Source organism: Haliotis asinina, chromosome 11 (assembly GCF_037392515.1).
Source record: "Haliotis asinina isolate JCU_RB_2024 chromosome 11, JCU_Hal_asi_v2, whole genome shotgun sequence".
NCBI classification, from domain to species: domain Eukaryota; kingdom Metazoa; phylum Mollusca; class Gastropoda; order Lepetellida; family Haliotidae; genus Haliotis; species Haliotis asinina.
In genome coordinates, this window is record NC_090290.1 from 13,650,817 (window position 1) to 13,676,983 (window position 26,167).

Below are 26,167 nucleotides of genomic sequence, written 5' to 3' on the forward strand. Positions count from 1 at the left end.
CAATCACAACACAAGTATTGAATAAAACATATGTTTGGGAAGCTGACAGGCACTCTCGGAAAATCATGTGAAATAGATCAAATTATGTATGGTAGAAAAACACAATCCCCCCACAATCCCCCAAATGAGTTCCCATAACAGTATACGAACTACAGTGCGCATTGCAATGTAACAGCCGACAGAAGGCGATGCGAAGTAACAGGAGCAAAAATGAATAGTTGTTAGGGAAATTGAATGTGGAAAATATCGGAGATGACAGTGAGGTTGATTTGGAAAGGGTCCTGTGAATCATGCGGGTTTTAGGGAAAGCAATTTTGTAATTTGTAGCCATGAAGTGATGAAACCTAATTAAGGAGTTGCCAGTGTGTGTTTGAGACTGACTTAGCAATATGTCGGCCTTTTTCCGTTTTCTGAGCAAGCGACGAACCCGAAGAGGGGGCAAAAATAGAACGGATCTTGGTCACCCCGCCAAGAAAAAGAATGTGTTGACTTGCACTGTGATGTTGCTGGATGGCACGGATTTTACTGTCGATGTAAATGTAAGTATCTTATTTGTTCTTAGCATTCTTCGTATACAAAGTCATCACGTGTCAATTGGCTATCGGAGAGCATCACTATCGAGTGGTGAAATGACGATCTTCGTCGGATGTCGACAACTTCCTGAAAGACAGTTTACAGGTGTGAAATATTCCGTGAGCTCGACAGGTGAGCTTCATGGAAATACTTTAGTTTGGTAATCAAAAACGTTAAAAACTTTACCTTTTGAACATACAGTTATCAGTGAATGATTATTAAACAAAAAGCATCACCTATGTCATAGGTTTGAGCTAAATATAAGACGAGTCATTCTTCATAAATTTACGAGGGTCAACTTGACACTGTCTCTTGTTATTTCAAGAGGGACATTGTTACATTATTCGCTATTTATTCTAAAAATCTAAATATTTCAAACTTTTTAAGGGGAAAACATGTTTTCTGTGTGTCATTTTAACCTGTTCAATTTTGAGTTTCAAGGGTAGATTGAAGATCTATTTCTGTTTCACTTGAGCGAGGAGTGTAAATATTTGTACCTCAGCCAGTGAGCCAATTTCATCTGCTCCTGTAGAAAAAAAACAACACTATACAAAACAAAAGTGTTTGCTTAAATTATGTTGTTAAAGTTAGCTGGGACTGAAATATTAAAGAATTTCTTGCATGCACTGCAACACATCAGTTTGCCAAGCCTGTTGTTTTGAATGCACTTTGTCACATTGTTTAGCATTCTGTTATGAGTAACTGACAACACTTCTGTATTGGGTGTCCGGGTCTGTAAAATCATGAACATTTTCTGTCAAATGTTTTATCCTACATTACTTGATCCTGGTAGTACATTTCATGGTTGATGGCTCTCATGGACTTGTTTACTGGAGTATTTTAATGTATTCTGGATGATTTTATGTCATCCACAACAGATTCCACCACAGATTGTTGCAGGCCATCCACAGGTCACTCTTCCTTCATGTATTGTTCTAAATGTCGGAAGGCCACAAATACATCAGAGGGCTGTTGTCTTCGTGTTACAAGGATTGTCATATATGTTGCTTTAATTTGTTTTTGTTTATGTACCCAGTTTTCAAGCTGCTTTTAGCATTTTGCACGAAAGAAACACATTGGTGAATGCAGCCTCAGAAATTTCTGTGTTTTTGAAGTCTCGTCCAGACTGGTGAAAATATTGTGCCACAAGCATGAAGGCTTGAGTGAGACATACTTGAATATTTTCCATTTCACGTCACTTTTATTCAGAATCAGTTCAAAGCAAAATACAAGCAGTGGATACTGGTTCAGAATTATTGTGAATTCAAAGTGAAATACAAGCAGTGATTCATGAATACTCGTTCAGAATTATAGTCAGCAATGGATTTTGACTTGACTTCCCAGTGATGTATTTGTCTGGGACTAGTGGACTAGCATGAATTGAAGGTATGTATCATGCCTGCCAGTGACTGAAGGCCTATGGTGTGACATGCATACCTTATTTGTCACGTGGCCTGGAATCACATAGGACAAGACACAGGTAGATTGGGAATTGTGTTAATTTACATTCTACTGGCTGTTGAAGTACCATTAAATGAAACTTCTCTACTTTCGATGCATATGTGATAATCATAACAGTCATAAAGATTCTCCTGTCACTGTCAGGTGTAAATTTAAACGGAACCACATTTTTAATTATCCCCACATAATATGTGGCATAGTTTGTGAGAGCTCACAGCATTTTAACTATAACCAAATAAGAAGGATTAAAATTTACAAGAACAAACAACCAATTGAGCAATCCATGTTAAGTTAGGAAACCATGCTTGGGATTGTGATGGCAGGTGACACAGGGTCTGGTCACACAAGGACTGTTGAGGTGGCATCCATGGTATGCTCAGTAGAACCTTTAGTTGTGAGACAGGAGGCTATGGAGCCAGGAGGCTGTGCAGCTAGGACCGAGGCACAGTGGAGGCATTATTTTTATCAGCTGTTTGGACAGTGGTTTGATAACCTTGTGATATTTATGACTTGTGGTATATGGTTGTAGGTGAGTATTTCCTTTGCCAGTATATCTTGTCTCAGTCGCTGATACCAGGACAGACAATTCCAAGGGCTGTGGAACCCAGATAATTAATATCAGGAATCCTTGCTGGAAATCTAATGGTCCTGTAAATTGGTAATATGAACTCCACTGTAGATTTGGATACTAATTATTCTCACCTAGAAACATTTTTGGTCATGACAAAACTTGGTGTACAGAAGATTATTCTTCATTTCTCAGGTTGCAACATATTCATAATTCTGCATTATGTCAAACCGTGTATCCCGCACAAAGTTAATAAGTCAAAACAAACAGATCTCTAGGTCAACATCACCAGTATTCTCAAAGTGGTGAAAGGCTAACATGTATTTGTGGCTGGAACTTTATTGAGTCAGTTTCAGGAGCAAAATGTTCTCACGATGTCTCAGTTTGGTTCAGATCAATGTTAATACTGAATTATCTATGATATAAGCTATCAGTCAAACATGGATGCACCATGTTAATATTGGATGAGAATCAAGGCATTGCTGAGACCTCTAAATATTGGTAATTTTAGTAATATAGTCGTATCATCTCAGCTGAATATTCACAATCTCACAGATGAAGTGTTTCAGTATGAATGATTCAGTCATAATGTCCCATCATGGAAACTCTTACATGCAGTGATATTCCAGTTTTCCACATAAGAAAAGTAATACTGGTTTCATGTCTGAGTGGTTGTGAATAATTGATACAAATGGTCTTTGTTAAGACAAGCGGTCAAGCCTCATTGCTTGCCTATAGACTTTTCTAGTTACAATTGTTAACCGGCTCATTCTCTGGTGGTCTCACGGCACAAATTGTGCAGGAAAATGCTGCTTGATTACACAAGTCCCTGTTATTTCCTGCTTTGAAATATGCTACTGTAATTGACGATGGACTATCAGAAATTGTTACAACAATCTCACACACTCATTAAATACTGCATGTTATTTGGTGTTTTCCCACCTGTCTGTTACATAGACTGTTTATGGTCCATTACTTCAGCCAATGTCAGATTTCTGAGTTTAGTTTAATAGCTGCCATAAACTTTTATTACATCTGCTGAAAATGTTAGATGATTATGACTCAACTCCTTCAGGTCCTCAGCAGTTATTGCACAGATTGACTTTACATTCATGACCTTCCATGTCTTACTTTCACTGTATACGGCATGTTTGTTATCAATTTCCAGTTGTCGTGGTTTGCCTTACTGACAACTATTTTAAAACTTGTTGATCAGGGTTGACAGGTATTCATAACTGATGACAGATACTCGGAGGGTGAAAATAACCCATTGCCCAACGTCCCAGTTTAGTGTATTTTTCTGTCGGGCAAGCTAATTTGTATATCACACTGTACCGGCGTCGAGTGGACTTTCCATTGTTAATTATGTTGTCTATTTAAATAGTCAACAGGAAAATCGGCTAGTATAGTGGTAAAATTATCAGGGCAAGTGATTTTACAAGTGCCACTGTGCCGGGGTACATTAGCAATTCAAGAAATATTTCCATTCCTGAATTATGTCTTGATACTCCTTGTTGGCGAATGACAGTGTGATCGTTAACTGTACCCATGGCATCCTGTGATTGTAACTCAAGGTTTTACGTGGCACACAGGTGTATAGAATGGATGCAGAAACCATGAATGTTGCATCCCAAGAGACAATGGTACCCAGTTTACTAAAATTCATGAGTGTTCAGCCTTGACTGTTGACATGACAAGTTAGAAGTCATCATGACTCTCTGGTGTCATGAGAAGGAGTCATGGAAATGGTTTTGGGAGTCAACTTTGGTATGGAACTTTAATCATCACATCAACTGTGATTGTTTAACAATGATAAAAAAACAAGACAAAGCAGGTCGGGTATTTAATCAGCACTGAGCTGTTAACTAGCAAACAATAAACTAAGTAGTTTTAAACAACTGTGAATAAATTACAAGCATAGGTTCCCTGAACTTACGGCCGAGTAGTTCCGTCAACTATGATGCAAACATTTAAATTCACTCCATATAATATGAGATAATGGGTGTGTCAAATATGTTGGTTTTCTCCGTCCAGACAAAAAGTGTCTTGATAAAGTCCCTGTGTTTATGTTTACAATTAAATCTCTCGGCATGCTGCCTTTTTCATTACTTCCATTGACCTGACTTTTCTTATAAGGACCCTTGAAAATAGTAATTAAAGGTGGTCTCAACCTGTTGTTGAAACCTGATGACATGATTCCTTGACTCTTGTGGATGTCAGACTCCTATCTACCAATAGTGGCAAATTCATTTGTCTGTTGCAGTTGCACTTTCCCCTTCGGTATCATAGTTGAATGTTTCATTTGTGTACAGTCAAGTCTCCTTGATCCAAAATCATCCATTGCACAGCAAATTGTCAGATAAACAAAGATGTTGGACTAAATAATTGAGACTAAATTACACTTTAGTTTGTTACCAACAAAAGTGTCTGATAAAGCTGAATGTCGGATAAATGGAGGTTGGATTAACAAGACTTAACTGTATTTCATTTGTGCAGATTTCGATTGTGCTTTTCAGTTATGTAAGTTTCAGTTATATATTTCAGTTGGGTAGAATTCAGTTGTACTTTTCAGTTACATAAGCTTCAGTTGTGTATTTCAGGAGTTGTGTATTTCAGCAGGTGTGCATTTCAGTTGTGTATTCAAGCAGTGTCTCACCTGCAATGTCAAAACAAGGTATGGTGTGATTTGCAGCATCTTTATTGCTTACAATACACAGTTTCTGGACTGCTTCTTGTCAGTTCATCAGGTGAATGATGTGTAAGTAACACTCCAGCCAACCAGTCAAGATATGACGGCTTACCATCACAGTCCTTAGTCACGCTTACTGCTTAATGTTTCCTGGGGAGGGGAGTGGGGTGTGACAGTCATTGTGTGCTGGACACAAGTGTTTGAAGGTTACATAAGCTAATTTGACTGTGATGGTTGCGGAATCAAAAGCGAGGAGATTTTTATGGTGATGGCTTGAAGCATTGGCCTGAAGGAAGAAATTGACTGTGGACCTAATGGGGAACACTTTGTGAAGTCATTTATGGGTTGATGATGGTAGATTTGATGATGATGATAATAATTCCTAAGTTAGATGTAGATCAACTCATTAACTGTTGCACAGTATTATTACTGAAAGCATGGGACCTAACTTACTAGTGGTGTTTCGATGATCGAAAATAATCGAAAGTCGATCGAAAGAAGGATAGTAAAAATGATGATTGATTGTAAAAACATTTTTTATAATTAATCTGAGTTTGGTTGTTTCAGTATAACACAATTGAATGAGGTAAAGTAACCAATAAATTTGACGAATATTCACAAACATACGCTCAACAGCTTAAAGCTATATGCATTGTGAAATTTTAACCACTTTTATTGTATCATTACAGTTCCAATGTCATTCTTGCATGCATGCATTTATTAGTAATGAAAAAAATAATTAGAAAAAGGGGGGGAAGACACGTAAAAGTGGTGATTACATTGAAAGTATATATATTTTGTGTATAATCAGTTATCATTCAGCACAAGTCCTCCAATAATTGATAGTTGATTTGGTTCTCGATTCCCAATACTATACCTTACTGTGTTGTGACTGATGTCAGTGGTGAACGTGTCCAGCAGGTAGGTGATCTTTGAGTGAGAGAACAGTGTAAGCTCATCTTGTGTGATTGTCAATTTCAAATAAAGAAACCTGTTACCTGATAGTTTAAGATCAGCCAGGCTATTCTTGAAACGTTGGTAGCCTTACAGACTTCGCAAGTCCATTCTTAAGACATTGGGTACAATCAAGGTTACAAATCCCTAGGGTTACGAACGTTTGGAGAATAAGGGCCCAGGTCACCAACTCGTTAATATCTGGAGCAGAAGTTTTGAAGTGTAGTAGGTGTAGTGTGGTTTTTGGTCATCACAAGATGTGTAGATGGCCACAAGATGACTACAGTGAGATAGATGCTGTTTTTGAATTAACATCTGCTCCTTGTACACAAGGCCAGACTGCTGCCACTTTCTCCAGAAATCCCAGGTCTGTTGTCTAATAACTGGGACAGTTTACCCTTCTCCTTACCAGCAGTTAGTTTTGGATGACATTTCATGATGGTGTTTACTGGAGCAGAGAGGGTAACCCCCCAGTGCTTTCTGTCAGGGAATAGTTCCCCTTCATCCTGTCTCCCAGTCCCTGACCTGTGTTGATCTCACTGATGAACTGCCTTAACTGCAATCACACACCCTCTACATGTAGCAAGTCTAGAACATCAACAGATTTTCATCAGGTCTCTTTTTCAATATATGTTTTTTTATGGAGTCGTTTGTATCTGTCCAAATGAAGTGTTTTCAGACACTACCTATTTGTCTGAGGTCAAGTGATTGTCCTCTCTTCAACCCCAGAGATCACTTTGGGCAGGTATTTGGTGATTTTCACCCATTAAAATACAAAATATCCCATTAAAATTTTAACATGGGGAGAAATTGACATTACTTATACTTGATTACACAATGTAATAATGTAGAATAATTTCTTCTGAAAATTACTTTGTTCAGACTAAGGAAGAAATTGCTCTGCAAGTGCAACCCATAGTGTTTCATCTGAACACACATCCTTTCCTTTCCACACATTCCAACCCTCAGCAAGTAGAACTTGCCTACCCAGAGTTCCATGCGGCAAGCCAGCATAGTATCTCTACCGCAGGCCAGAAAGATGTGACGATTTGTCACATCTAACACAGTGTACAAAATGTACAATATAATGTACAAATTTCAAAACTCTTTTATTTTGGTGAGTCTGCACATCTAATTAAACATCTTTGTTCAAATGGTTCAGTTTCACAGAGAAATTATCCTAAAACTTGTAACACTATTTAGATTTGCGGAGCGACCCTTTGTTTACGCGGGTTGTACGGTCCACGTGCTGTCATCGAAGCCTTATGGAGAACAAAGGATTCAACCAGTTTGAAATATAGATATGTATTGTCATAAACCTTATTGACGCAGTTGTAGAAGAACATTTACCTAACAGTGTAAAATAATATGAAAACCTCTCCGAATCTCTTACGTTATGCCAGTCTCAGCTTATTTACGAATATGCGCATTTGTTTACAAACGAGAGAAAAGTCCGGTCACATGATACGCAAATTAGCCTGTGGCAGTGATGTCATGATAAGTCATCGCTGTGCAAGAGTGCGCCCTCAGCAAGTAGAACGGGCCTGTTTTGGGCCAAGTTACTTACCCATCCAACTCCTGTGAATCAGCAACACTGTTAGTGTCAGTTTGATGCAGTGGTTGGTGGCATGCAACAGATGGCCATTCTAAAGTGTTGACTCCCCTCATCAGAGTGTTGAGAGATGAACTGGAAAATCCGGGAAACCTTGCACAACTACTGTGTCAAGAAGTGATCGCACAGACCTACAGTCAAATACTATTGGAGTAGACAGATGAAACCTTATTGATCCCAAAACTGTCTAGCTCCCGTATTAGATATATTTGAATCAGGGTTTGTGTGACAGATTAGTGCTCTTTGACTGGAAGTGTTTGGTTGTATCTGTATTTCTATATCTTTGTAACTACACTGTTTATATTTGTAGTTTATGGAATATTGTTATGCCCTGCAATAAATGGAGGATGTTATATGAATTCTCATATCATACTATGTTTACAACCAAGTGCCTAAATGTTAGTATTACCCGAGTGAAAGCGAGTATAACATAACATAGTATGTTATGGGCACGAAGGTTATATTCTGTTTATTAGCGAAGTCGTTAAATTGAGGAAAATAAACCCAAATCTACTTTCAAACATGGGATGGCTACCTGCCATTGTTGCATGTAGAACACAACATCACAGAAGAACCGTGATGTCAAGCCATTGTTTGTGATGTCACGTCACCATGACAAAGTGATATTTTGCCCCTGGGCATCATATAAAAAATATGAACCCAAAATCGTCCTCGTAGGTAATAAAAATTGTGTCATATCTTATTTTTGAAATGTTGGAGCTGAATGATATAAAACTGACAGAACAAATTGACACTGACAACCCTGTTGTTCTGTTCAACATTGTAACACTGATGTACTGTCTCTGCTGGTCTTCTGGAAGGTTGGGGGTTGGATCCTGGGCCATGTCATACCAAAAGACGTTAAAATATGGTACTTGTTGCAGACTTTGGAAAAAGCAGGGGCCATAGGCGATTTTTAGATTAAAATATGACCCATTAAAGGTTTCCCATTGATACAAGGGCAGTGGCTCATTCTAAAATCCAAAAATGGCTTATTATCCTGAAAATGGCCCATTGTCAACGTTCCCTATCCGAGTCCCTGCTTGTTGGTTCCAGCCTGGTGCTCTACATTAATAGGTACAACAAGCAGTGGTCAACTTGAGTGAGTATAATGTGTCTTAGTTGGGTATTCATTTTTTAATGTGGACATGGTATTTCAGTGAGCTATCACTATACATCCAGTTTATGTCACTGTGTGGGCTAGTACAAGCAGTCACACATACACACACAGATGCATTTCATCATATGAGTGAAATATTCTCAAGTACGATGATAAGCCTCATCTCACTTCCTGTGAACACTCCTTCACACAGGGGTCCAGCACACACCCTGGGTCTTCTTGTCAGACCCCCTTCCCAACACCAGACCCCATCCCCTATACCTGCACAAGAACCCCCTTCTCTGCACCAGAATCCACCCCTTTCACCTGTACCAAACTGTTCTTTGATGACATCACAGACGGGTATTGTGGCCTTAAGCCAGTGTGATAAAGGCCCATGAGTTAAGAATGGAGACTTATGTGGCAATAACAAAAGGTGGTTTCGCTACAATGACTTCAGGTGTAAGAGGTGTTGGGATTAACTCGATCCTGTAGTCTGCCCAGCAGGAGTCTTTAGTGTTATTGCAAGTTGCAGGACTTAAGCTGATGGTTTGTCCTCAGAATTGACCTAGTGAATCACCCATTGCAATAACACGGTCTGTCAGCGTGATCTGTTGTTAGCATTGTTGCAGTTTGTTTGAATTGCAACACAAAACTCACTCACTCACTCAGCATTATGGTGAAGTTTACTGAATATTGTTCTTCAGAACTTGCTGTGTTCAGGAAACACTTTGGCAGGTGTAATGCTGTACGTAGTTTTGGGAATTGGTTGAATTTTCATGATCGATTATTGGATTATCAAAACGATAGATTCGATTAATGATCATTCATAAAGATATTGTTTAACTTCCAGACGATATGATAGGAGGCTATTACAACGCTTGCCATTGGCTGTTTCTGGTCCATGCAGTCACGTGAGCCAATCAGGGAGCTCCTTGTTATGTGCTTATATGCTTACTTGTATTATGAGATACTGACTTAAGTGATGCACATGGATACACATGCCTTGATATAAGTTTTAAATGACTGAAAGCTGTAAATACTTACTGGCTTACATTATACAGATATGTAGATACATATTAACCAGTCTTGATCGATTCTTCGATTATTTTCTACCAATTAGTCGTCAATGAAATTGATTAATCGGAACACCACTAGCTATAGGTCATTTGTTGGGTTCAGAAACTGACAACTTGCCAGCTCAGATCTTCTCATGTGTCGGTAATAGAAAGGTCAGTACACAGGTTTTTCACTATTGAGCCCTTTCACCATATATCTGTTGTACTTCACAAGATATTCAATTAGTGACACCCATTGTCACTCACTCAGACAAAATGCCAGACATTAGGTGGCAGTGCCAGTCAAAATGTCACAAGGTCAGAATGTCTTTTTAGCTCAACTGTCAACCTTCATTTATGAGATCATGTAATTGCTCTGACATTTCTGAAACCATGTTAATTATGAGAGCTGTTCTGGTGTCTGTTTCATGGTTAAATCATGTTGACATAATTAAAATCATGTATGAATGACAGAGTTGAGTTTTATTCTGAAAGTGGCTAAGCTGGCTTTTAGGTTGGACTTTGATCCTGTTCATACAGACCTGAAACTTACAACCACAACTCTCAGGTTCAAGTCTTCAGTACTCAAGCAAGTCTATAGGTGGAGAGTCTTGGCTTTATTGTTTACACCAGATATTTATAATCTGCCACAACTGTATTGTCTAACACATGTTTCTTATTCTTTTCTGATGTTTAACACACTTCATGTTTCCTCAAATATTGATTTTTATTCATTTCTCAAATCATAAAATGTCAGAATTGAATTGTTGATTGTTTTGTCATTTCACTGTAATACAACCATTTTAAAAACTATTTGGAATGATACCTTTTACACAGAGCACAATTATTGAACAACTCTTCTATAAAATTGTCTTGTACAACTTCTAATTCAGAAACAGCTTGAGCATAGGGAGTCAATAAGTCAGCCAATACTCTGCAGCTGTAAGACTCTTTGACGACTGTCTAGCAGTAACTAGGGCCGCACAGTATTACCGCCATGCACTTTAAATGGTGCACATTATGGCTTCAATTTGAAGAAATGAAACAAAGTTGCATCCGGTTAAACCTTAGGTAGACACCCTGATGCATCAAACACAATCTATGATGATCCGGGGTAGAATAGTTCTTCAGCAATCCAGGCTTGCCATAAAAGGTGACTATGCTTGTCGTAAGAGGTGACTAATGGGATCGGGTGGTCAGACTCGATGACTTGGTTGACATGTCATCGGTTCCCAGTTGTGCAGCCCAGTGCTCATGCTGTTGATCACTGGATTGTCTGGTCCAGACTGGATTACTTACAGACTGCCGTCATAGCTAGAATATTGCTAAGTGCGACGTAAAACTAAACTCACTCACTCACTCACTCATTCATTCTTTAATGTGGACGTGGTATTTCAGTGAGCTAGCACTATACATCTAGTTTATGTCACTGTGTGGGCTAGTACAAGCAGTCACACATACGCACACACACATGCATTTCATCATAAGAGTGAAATATTCTCAAGTACGATGTTAAGCCTCATCTCACTTCCTGTGAACACAGTGCAGCTTAAAACTAAACTCACTCACTGACTCAGACAAATACAGCTTGCTGCGAAATCTAAAGTCTTGTATATAGTATGACGCTTGAGTTTTTGTGATGATAGTTCAAACATTATGACAAAACAAATCTTGAACTGATAAGATTAGTTAAAATTTCAGGAACAGTACATCCTTCAGTCATGGCTTCAGTTTTGGTAAAGATAGTTTGAAACATTATGACAAAACAAATCTTGAACTGATAAGACTAGTTAACATTTCAGTAACAGTACATCCTTCAGTCATGGCTTGAGTTTTGGTAAAGATAGTTTGAAACATTATGACAAAACAAATCTTGAACTGATAAGACTAGTTAAAATTTCAGGAACAGTACATCCTTCAGTCATGGCTTGAGTTTTGGTAAAGATAGTTTGAAACATTATGACAAAACAAATCTTGAACTGATAAGACTAGTTAAAATTTCAGGAACAGTACATCCTTCAGTCATGGCTCATACAATCATCGAGTCACTTTTTTCAATCAGCTCTTCATCATTCTGGTTTTCAGCTGAAGTTTCAAAATTGACTTGCACCAGCCACAAGTTACACTAATCAGGTGGTTGAACTTTGTAATATTGGGTTGCACCAATGCAAGCTACAAAGCACTAAATCGAGCCTTGATATGGCAGTATATCTTTCTAAGAACAGATGTATTGGGTAAAAGCATATTTCACACTCAATAACAATTGATGTTTCCAAAATGGCAGTTTACAAATTTCAAATTGTGCATATAATATAAAAAGAATCTCCAAATACCCAACTTAAATTTTGAGATTGCTGTAGTCAGAACCAAAACATTACATTTAGGGATTTACTATATACAAAATCGGATCTGCATGTACAGTCAGTGCCCCTCACCATTAAATACCTTAGCTCCCAATACATTTAAGATTTTGCAATACAATTCTTTTGCCAGTCCGTATATTAAGACAAGTTGTGTCATGGTAACAGTGGTAAACCTTCCTTCTGTTGTCTATTGGTGACACCTTCACAATGTCACACAGATGATTGCTGAAATAGGTCACTGGAAGGTCCTAACAAGTCTCCCAGTCACATACATGTGCAACGCACTGGTTCACACACTACCTGCATGTCAAGTGATGTTAACATTCCGCTGTCTTTGAAGCTTTAGGATTCCTCTTCAGTCCCACAGTCTCTGAACCACATTATCTTCCCATCTGCCAAGCCCTGTCTGCAGTGCTAAAGCCTCAGATGAATTAAGTCTAGATTCCCTCAGGTTCAGAATCTTTGGCATCCCTGGTGCTCCTTTTTAATTTATATGGGTTAGTTTGTTACTAGCAAAACTATATATATTCAGAGACTAAGCATTGGTCTACCTGGTGACCAGATAGCTTTAGTCTTTATAAGGTCAGAAGCTGGTCCCGCTAGAGCATAATAATACTGTACCCCATTTACCTTTTCTGTGAGGTTTTACTAGTTACAATTTGAGCAAAATTGAAACAAATGAAACCAGTTGAAAATTATTACATGCCAGCCATTATAGGTGTAAAGGTTGCAGTGATCAAGTGTGAATCACCTCAACCCTTACATCAAATAACTGTCATTACTTCTTCCACTCTGACTATAATTACTTTGAACTTGTTGGGGAGGTCAAAGGGCTGTGCTGGAGTCACTTGACTGGGAATGGTTTCACAGCCTGGTGTACAGTCAAGTTTTACACTCCAGTGATACCTGGAGGGTGGGACATGGTGCTGCATATCAGCACTTCAGAACATGCCAGTGTGAATATTTTGCTGGAACTAATGTCTGAAGACTTTGCCAACACAGATTTTTCAACAAGGCAGTAAAGTTGTGCAGACATAGACATGATATTCAGCAGAATGATAAAGTCAACAATATTGCCTCTAGTCTCCAGTTGACATAGACCAGTGTTCATGAATTGTGTTTTGAAGTAACAGAACATTGGTCCTGCAAGTTTCTGATGTCTGTCTGACCCACTGAATTCACTGTACGCATAGAATAAAAGATAAAAACACACTTTCAGATTTAACATTTCTTATGATTGGGATTTAAATTATTAACAAATGTAAAAGTTTACAGCAAACAAGTGTGACATGGCACATACGACAACATCAGTCAGAGTCATTGATAAATATACTTGGGGTCCAGTGGGATGTAAACTTCCTCCTGGCTGTAGGAGATTCTGCCGAGTTTGTCTCAGGGTCAGGCATCAGACGTTCATGAACACCGGTAGACATTTTAAGCAATCTGTCTGCATGAGACAAAACAATGATATTACAATTTCTTTGAGCTTGTTGTTTGGGATACGTTATCATGTTACATGGGTAGATCCACGATTTGAGGGTGGTTTGTGGGGGGATACAAATATATCCAAAGGTTAGGAGGCAATGCTCCTCAGTGAAATGTCATTTTTTTATGCACTGAAGCACCTTTGAAATGAACATCAAAATAATGAATTTCACTGAAAGATGGTGTGCCATTGAACTATGGTTTTAGTACGGTGTGTGCTGTAGTTGTCAGGTAGCAACAAGTTTCTTCCCAGTATGCTGATTTAGAATAGAAAAACAATGATACCCACATTGTCATATGTTCTTGTAAAATCATTCTTGTTTTTTCAGATATTATCATTCATGAATTTATTTATTTGCTTGATATACAAACAATGAATTGCCATTGTACAACAAATATATGCAACACTCATGTTGTAAATATATGGCATATATTGATTGTTTGCGTATTACCTTGTGCCAAAGTAGTTTTGATAGGTAACAGATTGGAAATGAGTTTTCATAAATGCTCCCATGAACTTGCTATTTGGACTAAATCACTCTGAATGACTCAGTATTGAATTGATCGGTTTATATTTTCTATAAGTGATTTTTACAATCACAAGAGGCAGTCATCTTCTGAGAAACATGCTATTCATGTAACAGGTTCCAAGCAAAATAATTCCTGAAGTAGTATTCTGCTAATAAGTCAGCAAAAGATGTTAATATGTATTGCTAGATACAGTCTTCTAACGTTTTCCTCTAGTCTGGGGCTGGTAGGGTAGCTCAGTGGGTGTAGCATTAGCTCGTCACACCAAAGATCCTGGTTCGATTCCCTATTTCTGGTGTCCCCGCTATGATGTTACTGGAGTGTGGCTAAAGTCAGTGTAAAACTGAACTCACTCCTTTGGTGTGGAGAGATCAGCATATTCTATTTAACATCTCCTGAAAATATTTCTAGGATTATATAGGAAGACTTGTTCTGGCTTGTAGACTAAATATCTGGCACTGCCTCTCATCGAATGGCATAAATGTTCCATGGTGTTAACATCATTGTGATGTCTTCCAGATGATATACATTCAGTATTCTAACTTCTAACAATCCCTGTTATTTCTTATCTTGGGTGAATGTGAATGTTGATTTAGCTGTGATTCTTATGTTAATTTTCTGTTTTCGTTTAATCATTTATGATTGAATACATTTTTCATGTCTTATAGTATTGATTAAGTTCACTACAGGAAGCGTGTGGTAACATATGACCCTGAGAGTTATTTGTATCTCAGGGAATTGAGTTGAGGGATCGTCATACAGAGATCATCACCATTCTTAGCTAGCATTTGGGGTCAGAAATTGTCTTTGATGTATTAATTGAAAAATGCCCCTAAGTGGAAGTTGTTGAGATAGATCATTTGTTTAATTGTTGACTGGTGGTGGTAAGTAATCGAAAATGACATCGATTGTGAAAAACATGTAATCAGAATTTTCTCATTTCATTATAACACACTTGAAGGAAGTAAACTAACCATTAAAGTTGAAGAAGATTCACAAACAAGCTTGGTCAACAGTGTAAAGCTATGAGCATTGTAAAATTGTAACCACTTTTATTGTTAATATGTTATTAAAATTCCAGTGTTTTTGTTGAATAAGTGCATTTCTCTGCATGCCAGTACTAGTCATACAAACTGTAAAACAATAAAATAGGTCCTTACATTTCAAATATCTATAGATTTTTTTTATTGTAATTGATAATCATTCAGCACAAGTTCCCCAATAATAGATAGTGTCTCTGATTCCCCACCACTAATGTTGATACGGCTGGGATCTGGACTAGGCAATCCAGTGATCAGAATCTTGTACTTGGATATGGTGAGACAATGACATGTTGGAACAAACCAACATGTTGATTGCCCAATCCCATTTGTCACAATCCTCTCAGGGGTGTGTTTATGGATTATCAGAAATCACTTCATAACAGTTGATCAGTTTTGAATTTTCAAAATAAGGTTTTTTTGACGGTTACAAACAAAACCATGGTGGAACCATCAGAAAATCACACTAGCAATGTGTAAAATGAGAGCTTTAACCATGTGGATGCATGGAATACTCCTGAGCCCTCTTTTTGAGGGTCCCTGGGACTCGTACTCTTAATTTTGGGGGTCCTGGAATACCAAATGGGGATGCAGGCACTTAAATATTATTATTAATACTTTTTGTCAATTGTGTATGGTAATCATCACATTAATTGTTAACGTAATTAAATTGCAAATAATACCGTAACTCAGCTGGATGAAACTTGGTGATGACCTATTTTTACTTCATTGGAAATTTTGCTAATAGTTTCTGGATTTCTGCTGCATCCATAGTAAATTTTGGTGCGTCTGTTGTCAATTTTTATAGGTAAAGGACACAGATTTCATGTCCCGAAATGCCTGCTTCACTGTACTACTACTCTTGGGGGTTTCTTGGTCCCCAGCTGCCAATGCTGAAGATATCATTCATTTAATTGGGTGGTCAGGCTTGGACAATATACCCTGACAGTGTTCACCATTGAATCTGATCATGACATTGATCACCAGATTGTCTGTGAAGGCTTGTACATCTGGAATACTGCTATGTACAGAATGGAACAGAAAGCAAAGAGTACCCTGGTCTTTAAGAATATCTTTCATGAGCACTCGGCTACCGCTCCACCATGAAAGTTTATGTCCTGTTGTTGGCTGCAGGCTGGAATAGTCTGGTGTCATGTGACAGGTTACAGCGACCTTCTACAGTGATCAATACCTACATGGTGATTCATGAACGTGACTTTCATTACACTTAGTGTTGGCAGCCATTTCTTGTCAGATCAATGCCTTCACCATTGGTGACATTGCAAGTTATTGTTTGTTAATATCTAGGAAACTTCCAGACACACTGGTTCTAACATTATTATTGCTAAAATGGCAGATCGGGGAGACTTTCTTTCAAATCTTTGATGAAGCTCAGGACTGTTCCTGTGATCTTTTACAAGGAAGTTAGCTTGTAAAACCATGTACTAGGCTAAATAAATTTGCTTGGTTGCATCATGGAGAGACACTTGCAGTAACTTGATCGGTAAAATATACAAATGACCAATATTTGAAACTGGAATGCTAACTGGTCATGATGTCCATCTGTAAAACATGCCTGCGGAAACATTCAACAGAGGTCTCTATGCCTCCTGTGTCTTCTCATCCTATACTTGCTTCCTTCCCTTCACCACCCAGTCTTCTTCAACAGCTAATGGCACAGAAATGTGACCTACTTGCACAGGAAAAGAGACATAACATAGGCCTTAAATGGGTCATTGACTCTATATGTATTTATCTTGACCAACTCCCCTGACACAATAAACAACAGTGAAAGGCAGCCTCTCTGCAACACCAGTAAACTAACATCAGGAGGCAAACAGCCCTTGGCCACATCCATCTGTCTCCTGTGCGCCATGTGTCAGTCTCCTTCTGTATAGCTGACATTATGTGATGACTGGGGATGGTGAGGGGACCCTCCTAAGTATGGTACTTGTTTCTTCCAGTAAATACCTTTTGAAGACTGACTGACTGTCTGTGTGTTAGACATCGGGTGAGGCAGTGTTTAGGTGACATGCAGCCATTAGCTGAAGCTGACTTGAGTTGACCTTGATGAATATCTCACTTAGATCCCTGACCTGGACAAGTGAAATGTCAGTGGATGTTTAGTTGGATTGGGTGTCCAGTTGCGTTGGGTGTTAACCCAGATCCTAACAGAGATCCCCAACTTGGGCAAGTGGAACATCAAGTGTCAAGCGGGATAAGGTGTCCAGTTGGGTTGGGTGTTAACGCAGACCATGACAGAGATCCCTAACCTGGACAAGTGGAATCTCAGGTGTTTAGTTGGATAGGGTGTCCATTTGGGTTGGGTGTTAACCCAGATCCGAACAGATTCCCTGATCTAGACAAGTGGAATGTCAGTGGGTGTTTAAGTGGACAGTGTCCAATTGAGAAGGGTGTCCAGTTGTACAATGTGACCAGTTGGTCAGTTTCCAGGGAGGTTTAGTATTGTTCTGTTGCGATGGAGGGGCAGGAAGACAGTGAGAGTCTTCCTTCAGAACCTCCCTTGTTTAACCTAACAGATAAGTAAGTTGCGAGAGGGTCCTGCCCAATGTCAAGATTGCCGAGACATGAAACAATAGGCCGCCCATGTATCAGGTGTCTCCTCTTCAGGCAGAAGATGAGTCAACCTTGCTAACGAGGCTGTTCCAGCAAGGTGGGTTATGTATCATGTTAGCTGACATGTCAAGGGAATGGGGGAGTCGGCTGGGACCAGGGGGCAACTGTACATCTGATACATTGAAAGTTTGCTGTTTGCAGACGTAATCTGAAACTACCTTCATCATATGCAAGATTAAAGAATGGGAATAAGTCATTCTAGCATATTATTCTTTGAATGTTTCTTGATTTCTGCACATTGTTGATTATGATCTTTGATGTGGCTAAGGATGAAATAGGCTATTATGACTGGTACACCTGTGACTAATAGTAACGTTTTCAGCTCATCTTACTGTGTGGCTGTGAGTACTCACATATAGTATGAACATGATGGTTGGCAAAGGTAAGACTACTAAGAGCTGCAGTGTGTCACTACAGAAGGGTATCCTCATTCAAGAGTAATGTCAATTTAACAGTGAAAGGTAAATACCCACAGGTGTTGACTGGTTACCTGGTCATGATCAAAGGTGCGCTTGAGGTGACCCAGTTCTGTACAGTACATCCTATTCACTTAAAAATACACACACAGGATGAGGTCAGGACAATTTGGACATGGACTGTGATTTCTTTCAGAATACCTGTAATCGTTTGATTTGGTTTGTGGTTGTATAAATGGAAACCATTCGCTGAGTCAGATTTGGGAAACTTCCTAAGTAAACCACGAAATGACCTAAACACACACCTGAGTCTCTGAACAATGCCCCTTGAACATGTTGAAAGCCTGCGTTAGGGAAGATATCTTGTATTTATTTACGAAGTGTGGTGACCACATGATCACACTGTCTGTAATCATCTATCCACCCAGATAATGTCAATCTGAATGTAGTGATGTGATGAACCCAAGGTGGCAGCAGTGGTGTGCGCGGGTGGGGGAGGGGGGTAGGGAGGGACGGGGGTGTCCTCGGAGAAAAAAAAGTACCCTAAGTTGGCCTAGGAAAATAATCCTCCTGGAAGAAAATTTTTGACATGATAAAAATTATTTTTGGTATTTCTTCATAGTTTTTGTCACATTTGTTGACTTTCATGTATTGTGTATTCATACAACAAAAGTAAAATGAACGGATGATGTATACATTACAGAGATTTTCAGCTTTGTTCCTACAAAGAATGTTGATGAGTATTATGTCTACTGATTGGTATCCAACTAAGATCTGTTTTAGAATCACAAAATGTAAGTATGTCATGAAAATAGAAGACACTCTGACACTTACAATTCATGAGTTTGAAAACATTGTATTGAACATCTATTTGAATGTCTAATTTGTCTTTATGTGAGTACTTCATGTTTTTATTAGTGTCAATTAAAAGATCAATTTATGTATTTAATAACCCATATGTGTGAGATATCAATGTTTTTTCTAAAATCTTTGACCTCAAGGTTGATGAATAAATAGTTGTTACTTTAGGACTTTTACTGGTGCTTTTTAACCAAGGACAGTCGCAGCAATTGCCTGTATGAAACCTCTGGGCATGTAGATGTATTACAATAACTAATTCAGGGTTTGTTTTTTGTTAGGTAGGAACATCACTCAGTAAAATTTGGTGGATATGAACTCATTTGAAAATACTCTTCCACTGATCGATTTCCAGGTGTATTGATTATCGGTAATTGTATGGTTGTGAATGTCGTTAAGCGTTGCCACTGTGATAACTGTTGAGGTCCCAGCGATTATCTGGTTATGATACAGGGAAGATAAGAATGTGAAATGGAAAACATTTCAGCAACTCTGCAGTTTGATCAACCAGTTCCAAAGAGAAATGCATGTGAATACGTTTCTGTATACATTTTCAGTTTTACAATAGAAATGAAGTTTGTAGAGACATTTTACCCTCTTTTATGGTAATCCCTTTGAAAGAATGTTGTGGTTCAGATAACCTCACTTACCTTTGACTTCTGATGCCTACCTTGTCTTTTTTTTTTTTTTTTTTTTTTTTTTACTTTGTTTTGTTTTTTTGCTTTTGGGGTTGTTGAAACAGTAAGCATAATGGTAAAAATAACCCTACCTATCTAACCTAAATTTTAAAAAGGTGTAATCAGAACCACAACATATTTTTTGTTTGGCGTAATTGCAGTTTCCAGTTAATAGCATGCACTTTAAGTACCATTAAAGCTAGTTGTGGACCCAATAGTTGCAGAGCTTCAGTATGTTGAAGTCAGCATGGAAGTATAATTATGTTTATCATTATCATCCCACCTCACAGTGTAAAGCCCAGGTGCTTATATTGTGTTCCCACAGTCCTTGAGGGCAGCATTGATACAAGAGAATGTTATCTGTTAGCTCAGGGCACCTGCCAGGACATGACAAGGGGGAGGAACAATTTAAGTGAGGAGAAGAACCTGACATTTTCCTTGTACAAGTGTAGTAGTTCTGCATTCTGCCTGGCCATCCGCATTGTGCACCAGATAAACATGATATCGGACACATTTGGTCCGAACATGAAGAAGTGATGAAGTTCTTCATGTTCCATTAATACCTTGATCTGAATGATTCAACTTCACAGAACTACTAACTTTGCTTGAACTATTATAGTTCAGGGTAAAAGTATGCTTTATTACACAATACATGGTGATAGATTGAACTGTATTTCTTAAATCAGTAGCTAACAGTGGTGTATGATCAGTGAACAATATTTATGTTCAAACTTAATGTTGGACATTTTAAACTGAATAAATACAGGATGTACAGGTAAACATCAACCTCAGCAGGACGTAAGAACAGGTTATGTGCATTCCACTGGGACATAATCAATTCATACCAGTTTCCACTATGTTACCATAACAACACACGCACCTGAATTTTTAAATTCGAATTTCTTCAGATATGCAGTGTATTTGTAAGATTTAATACCATCAGGGATTGGGAAAGAGAGCTTTGACAGTGGTCCATTTTCACATGAACAAATACAAATTAGTTTGGGTTACATTTTCGTGATCAATCATTGGATTCTCAAAACAATCGATCATAAAATTAGTAGTTAACTTCCAGGCAGGATGGTATTAGACTGTTACGGGTCTTCTTATTGGCTGCTTCCAGTCACTGACAGTCACGTGAGCCATACTGAATCTGCAGAGTCAGCATTAGAACTCACTACAGAGAACATGCACCTGACATGCCATCTATGACTTGAACATGACTGTAGCATTGAAAAATAATTCATACAAAATTAATTTTTTGTTTTTCCACTATAGCTGTACAAATCACTAATCTGTCCCCACTCTACCTTTCATAAACCTTTACAAACACCATGTCGCAAGATGAGATATTCTACCTCTATCACCTCCTCTTAGTGTGAATGTGATGTCAGGTACAGATTTCCTCCTCTTTTGTTAAAGATGTCCCACAGATTGCCCATGAATACAGCTGCCTGGGGATGTATCTTTCGCCATTGTCAACAGATTAGCTCTGGCTCCTGTTTCTCTCAAACTCTGGATTTCATTAACACAGTTTGTGTTTCTTTTTAGGGCAGGCAATACAAGCTTTAATTCCTATGTTATCTTGCAAGTATCTGTTAGGGTAGATGGGTTATCTCCCTTTGATGTCCCATCTGAGAACAATGATGGTTGTTGGTGGTTTTGTCAATGTTTGTTAAAATTAGTCCTCATTGATGGACACTGACTCTATTATTAGCCTACTAAATCCACACTTTCCTAGGCCATTTAATTGTTCAGGTCCGGTGATTGTAGTCCTCACTGACACTAAAAGTGGTGCAGTTTGGAATTCTATACCAGTCTATATTTCAGTGCTTCAGTTTCAAATTGAAAAACAAATCTGGTAAATGGGGACATAGTACTAGTACTAGTTGCAGGTTCAAGCAGGTTATAGCATCGAACTTTGAGGGCAATGTAATAAGGATTTCTGTTCTTCAAGAGACATGTCTGTTGCAACAACAAGCAATATACCACATGCCTCATCCCAAATGACCATGCCTTATTTCTGGAGTTGTCATTCCCCGGGTAATCTTTCACTGTGGGGCCGATGATGATGCAGGATAGAAAAGGTTTTCAGCAACCCGTGCTTGCCACAAAAGGTAACTATGCTTGTCATAAGAGGCGTTTCACGTGATTGGATGGTCTGGCTCGCTGACTTGTTGACACGTCATTAGTTAGATCAATGCTTATGCCATTGCCCACTGGTCCAGACCAGATTTTTTATAGACTGTATCTGTATAGCTGGAATATGGCTGAGTGTGGTGTGAAAGTAAACTGGCTTGCTCACCCTCTTTCAGTTATGTATCGAGTAATCCCATCTTGAAAACCCAAACACATAGCAAGGAATATGTCTTCCATTCAGAGTTTTTGTTATGCAAGAAAGGAATCTCCATCAGCACTGATCATTAGCAGTTTCGTGCAGTACTATGAAGATGTGATTATGAAAAGTTGATACCGAACTTTGAATTTATGGATGTTCACCCAGGCATGACAGGGATAAGTTTATCAACAGCAGACACAACCCTTGTGTATCACATACACTGTCAAGTACATGCACCTCAAGGTGTGTTCAAATAACCTGCACAGTTGTCAGGGTGTTTTTTCTTGAGGTGTTTGTGGCATAACAGGTATTTACCAAGAAAGTCCCCAACCCCAAAGTAATGATAACAAAGAACATTCCCCAAATGTTGCCTGCAGTGCCAGATGCCAGTTTGCCGGCACATTAGTGCTGCAGGCTGCTTCCCACTTCTGCCTGTGTCTGATGAAGATGATGTGACGATGGCAGTGCCAGCCACAGTCTGCCAAGTACCAAAGTACAGGCTGAATCCCATCTAACAGCATCTCACTAAGTACAGGCTGAGTCCCATCTACCTGCATCTCACTAAGTACAGGCTGAGTCCCATCTAACAGCATCTCACTAAGTACAGGCTGAGTCCCATCTAACTGCATCTCACTAAGTACAGGCTGAGTCCCATCTAACAGCATCTCACTAAGTACAGGCTGAGTCCCATCTAACTGCATCTCATGAAGTACAGGCTGAGTCCCATCTAACAGCATCTCACTATTAGTACTTGGACTGTTGGGCAGAGGGGCATGGTAACATAGCTCCTGATTATTTATTTAGGGTAACATTTACTATGCATAATCAACAACAGACTCATTCCCTTCAACCCTTTGAGTGAGTGAGTGCCTTGTCTAGGTTTGGTCATAGTCCTTTCCTGTGGTGATCTAAGAATCCTCTGGTTGTCCCCTGTCCACCTCCATGGCAGTGTCCAGTCTAGGTTGGGTCTTAGTCTGTTCCTATGGTGATCTAAGAGTCCCCTGGTTGCCCTGGCTCTGTCCACCTTCATGGCAGTGTCCAGTCTGAGTCTCTTGTGCCGATACCCTCACAATCTCTGACATTCAACATCAAAGGTAGGACAAGGACTCCTTGACTTTCAGGGTTATTTTGAACTCTGCAGAAGATTGTGTTTTGTTGAGTTTTTATTGAAAGCAGTGTGTCAAAACATCTGTGAGTGAGCCAAATGAGAAAAGTTCTGAGGAATGTAGAGCTCGTTTGGCAGAGCTACAAGTTCTGATCTCAAGCAGAGAGTGAAATATATGAGTTCAAGATGACCTCAGAGATGGTGATAACATAAGTCTGACCTTGAAATCTGTGATGAAAAGTGAAATAGCAGGGATAGCTTGAAGAACGCATCTGCACAATTGGTCCTCCCTAAACACATTAGCCATCTACATATTTTAAGTGCATATGAGTATTGCCCGAAGAGACACTGAGTAGTGACAGTACCTGTGCCATTTCAGTTAGTTATAGGTTTGGACAGTTCATGAGCGAGTGAGTGAGTATGGGACACAAGAAATTGTCTTCATATTATACCCATGTCTGTAATCGAACCTAGGTTTTTGGCATGACAAGCGAAAGATTTAACCGCTTAAAAGACAACAACGACACCGGACAATGTTTGTTTTTGGATACATCAATGCATGTACCATCAAAGGGCAAGGGTGGTTTAACTTTAAAATTGCTAGTGTACTTTTGGAAAATGGCACATGTGAATTCATACCCTGATGATTTTTCCACTTGACTAACTGATTGTCATGTTGATTTTTTAAATAGACAACATAATATCAGTATTGGAAACTTGAGTGGATTCTGGTACAGTGTAATAAAGAAGTTTGCATTGTTTTTGTTTGCATTAGTTTTTGCGAAATTCAGGGTGATTAACCAAATGGCCATTATTTACACCTAAGATTCACATGTCACCTCTATTTAATCAAGCTAGGTGATAATGGAGACGTTTCTCATGTCATACTTTGACTCATTAATAATTCATATTTGGTGAAGCATGATGTTATATTCCATCATATTGTAAACCAAAAGTCACTGTGTTCTGTAATCTGATTGGTTGAAAAACATGATTAAATGGTATTGTAAACCAAAAGTCACTGTGTTCTGTAATCTGATAGGTTGAAAAACATGATTAAATGGTATTGTAAACCAAAAGTCACTGTGTTCTGTAATCTGATTGGTTGAAAAACATGATCAAATGGTATTAGATTCCCGGAAACTGAAAGACTATTCACCGCGTATTGACACGCAAACAATTGTTTTGTTGTGTCATCAACAGTTGTGACGTCATTCAAATCATATTGTGACGTAAAGTTAGAATGACGTCACAAATGAGCAACTCCAGATGCAAGCATGAGAACCAGCTGAAACGGCCTGCTGATGACACTTCACTGCTGTGTCCGTATTCGATGTAAACGAGTGCAGACACTAAAACCCCTTTGGTTTACTTTTGTGTTTACAATGTCGATAAACATCATGTGTTGGCCAATTTCCGGGTGTTATTGAGTATTTGAAGCACGGGAATATTTCATTTGAAACCTCCGGCTGTCGCAGTCGGTTCCAAATGCATTCCTGTGCTTCAAATACTCAATAACACCTGGAAATTGGCCAACACATGATGTTTATCTCCTAATTAAAACATTTTTAGAAATGAGTAGGACGAGGACTGATGCTCCATGTTTAAGTATACCAGCAATAGTGATCAGTTGTAGCTAAGTGGTATGCTTACAGTCGTTTGTTTTTGATATGTGTAGTACCCAGTTAGCAAGAAGTTACTGCAGCCATTTGTGAAATGTTCTGGTCTTATGTTACTGGAGAGAAACCTGATTTAAAATGTGTGTCCAGCTGATGGCTGTTTCAGGATTAGTTTTGTCTGAAATTTCTCTGTGTATTTACCAAGTTTGTAAAATCTTGTCTCTTCACCACATATGTGTCACTGGATATTATGTAGTTTTTGACGGAGCATAAATAGAGAAATAACCTTAAGCATAATACAACAGAGGGGTGCTGTTTGCTGCACATCTTATGAATTTTGGCCATGAAGTGATTTGGTGATCTGGAAGTTCGTTTGTCCAGATCAGTATTTGCGAGGTTCTACAGCAGGTGAAAGGCCTCTAACTCAAGTACACAGTGACACAGTGACCTTGACAAAGTGGCCTTGACAGATGCATACCATCATACCCCGACAGATAGCATACATCATTTTAAGTGGAATCAATCATGGGTACATATGGCACACACTGTCATCACACCTCCTGTAGATGCAATATTGCAGGGTTCAGCATTAAATAGCAGACATTCTATATGGACAGGGAAGGATGATTTATTCTTAAAGGCTATTTGCACTGAATGTGAAGTGGTTAGCGAGCCACTTCTGACAATGAAGAAGAAGCAATTGAAAAATATGCACTTTAGTCAGGGTAGAACAGAGTTATGCTGATTCTGTTTTAGTGATACAGGTTGCTTTAGTGATGCTGGCTATGTCGGTGATACAGGTTACCTTAGCAATTGCTCTTTACCTTAATGATGAAGCTTACCTTAGTGGTGCTGGTTACCTTAGTGATGTTCATTACCCAAATGACGCAGCTTACCTCAGCGATGCAGTTTGCCTTAGTGATACAGCTTGTTTTAGTGGTGCAAGTGGAATTCCCCTGAAAACCTACAGACATATTTACCTACATCCTCCTTTAGGTGTGGCCTTGAAATGCTTCCTATAGCGCATGAGGTGGTGATGTCAGGCCTGCAGTTTTAACACTGTGGTCCTCCACCTGAAGGTTAGGGT

The 26,167-nt window shown here is 38.9% G+C and overlaps 1 protein-coding gene across 6 annotated transcripts in view; it reads left to right on the forward strand.

The window, feature by feature from the left end:
• Nucleotides 1–233: 233 nt before the first annotated feature.
• The window catches only part of LOC137255183 (band 4.1-like protein 5), a 67,855-nt gene continuing 41,921 nt past the window's right edge, over nucleotides 234–26,167 (forward strand). For all 6 annotated transcript variants that reach the window (XM_067792582.1, XM_067792585.1, XM_067792586.1 and 3 more), the window contains exon 1: nucleotides 234–539. In XM_067792582.1, coding sequence (XP_067648683.1) covers nucleotides 390–539 — 150 coding nt within the window. In that variant the 5' untranslated portion in view covers nucleotides 234–389. The remainder of the gene's footprint in view (nucleotides 540–26,167) is intronic.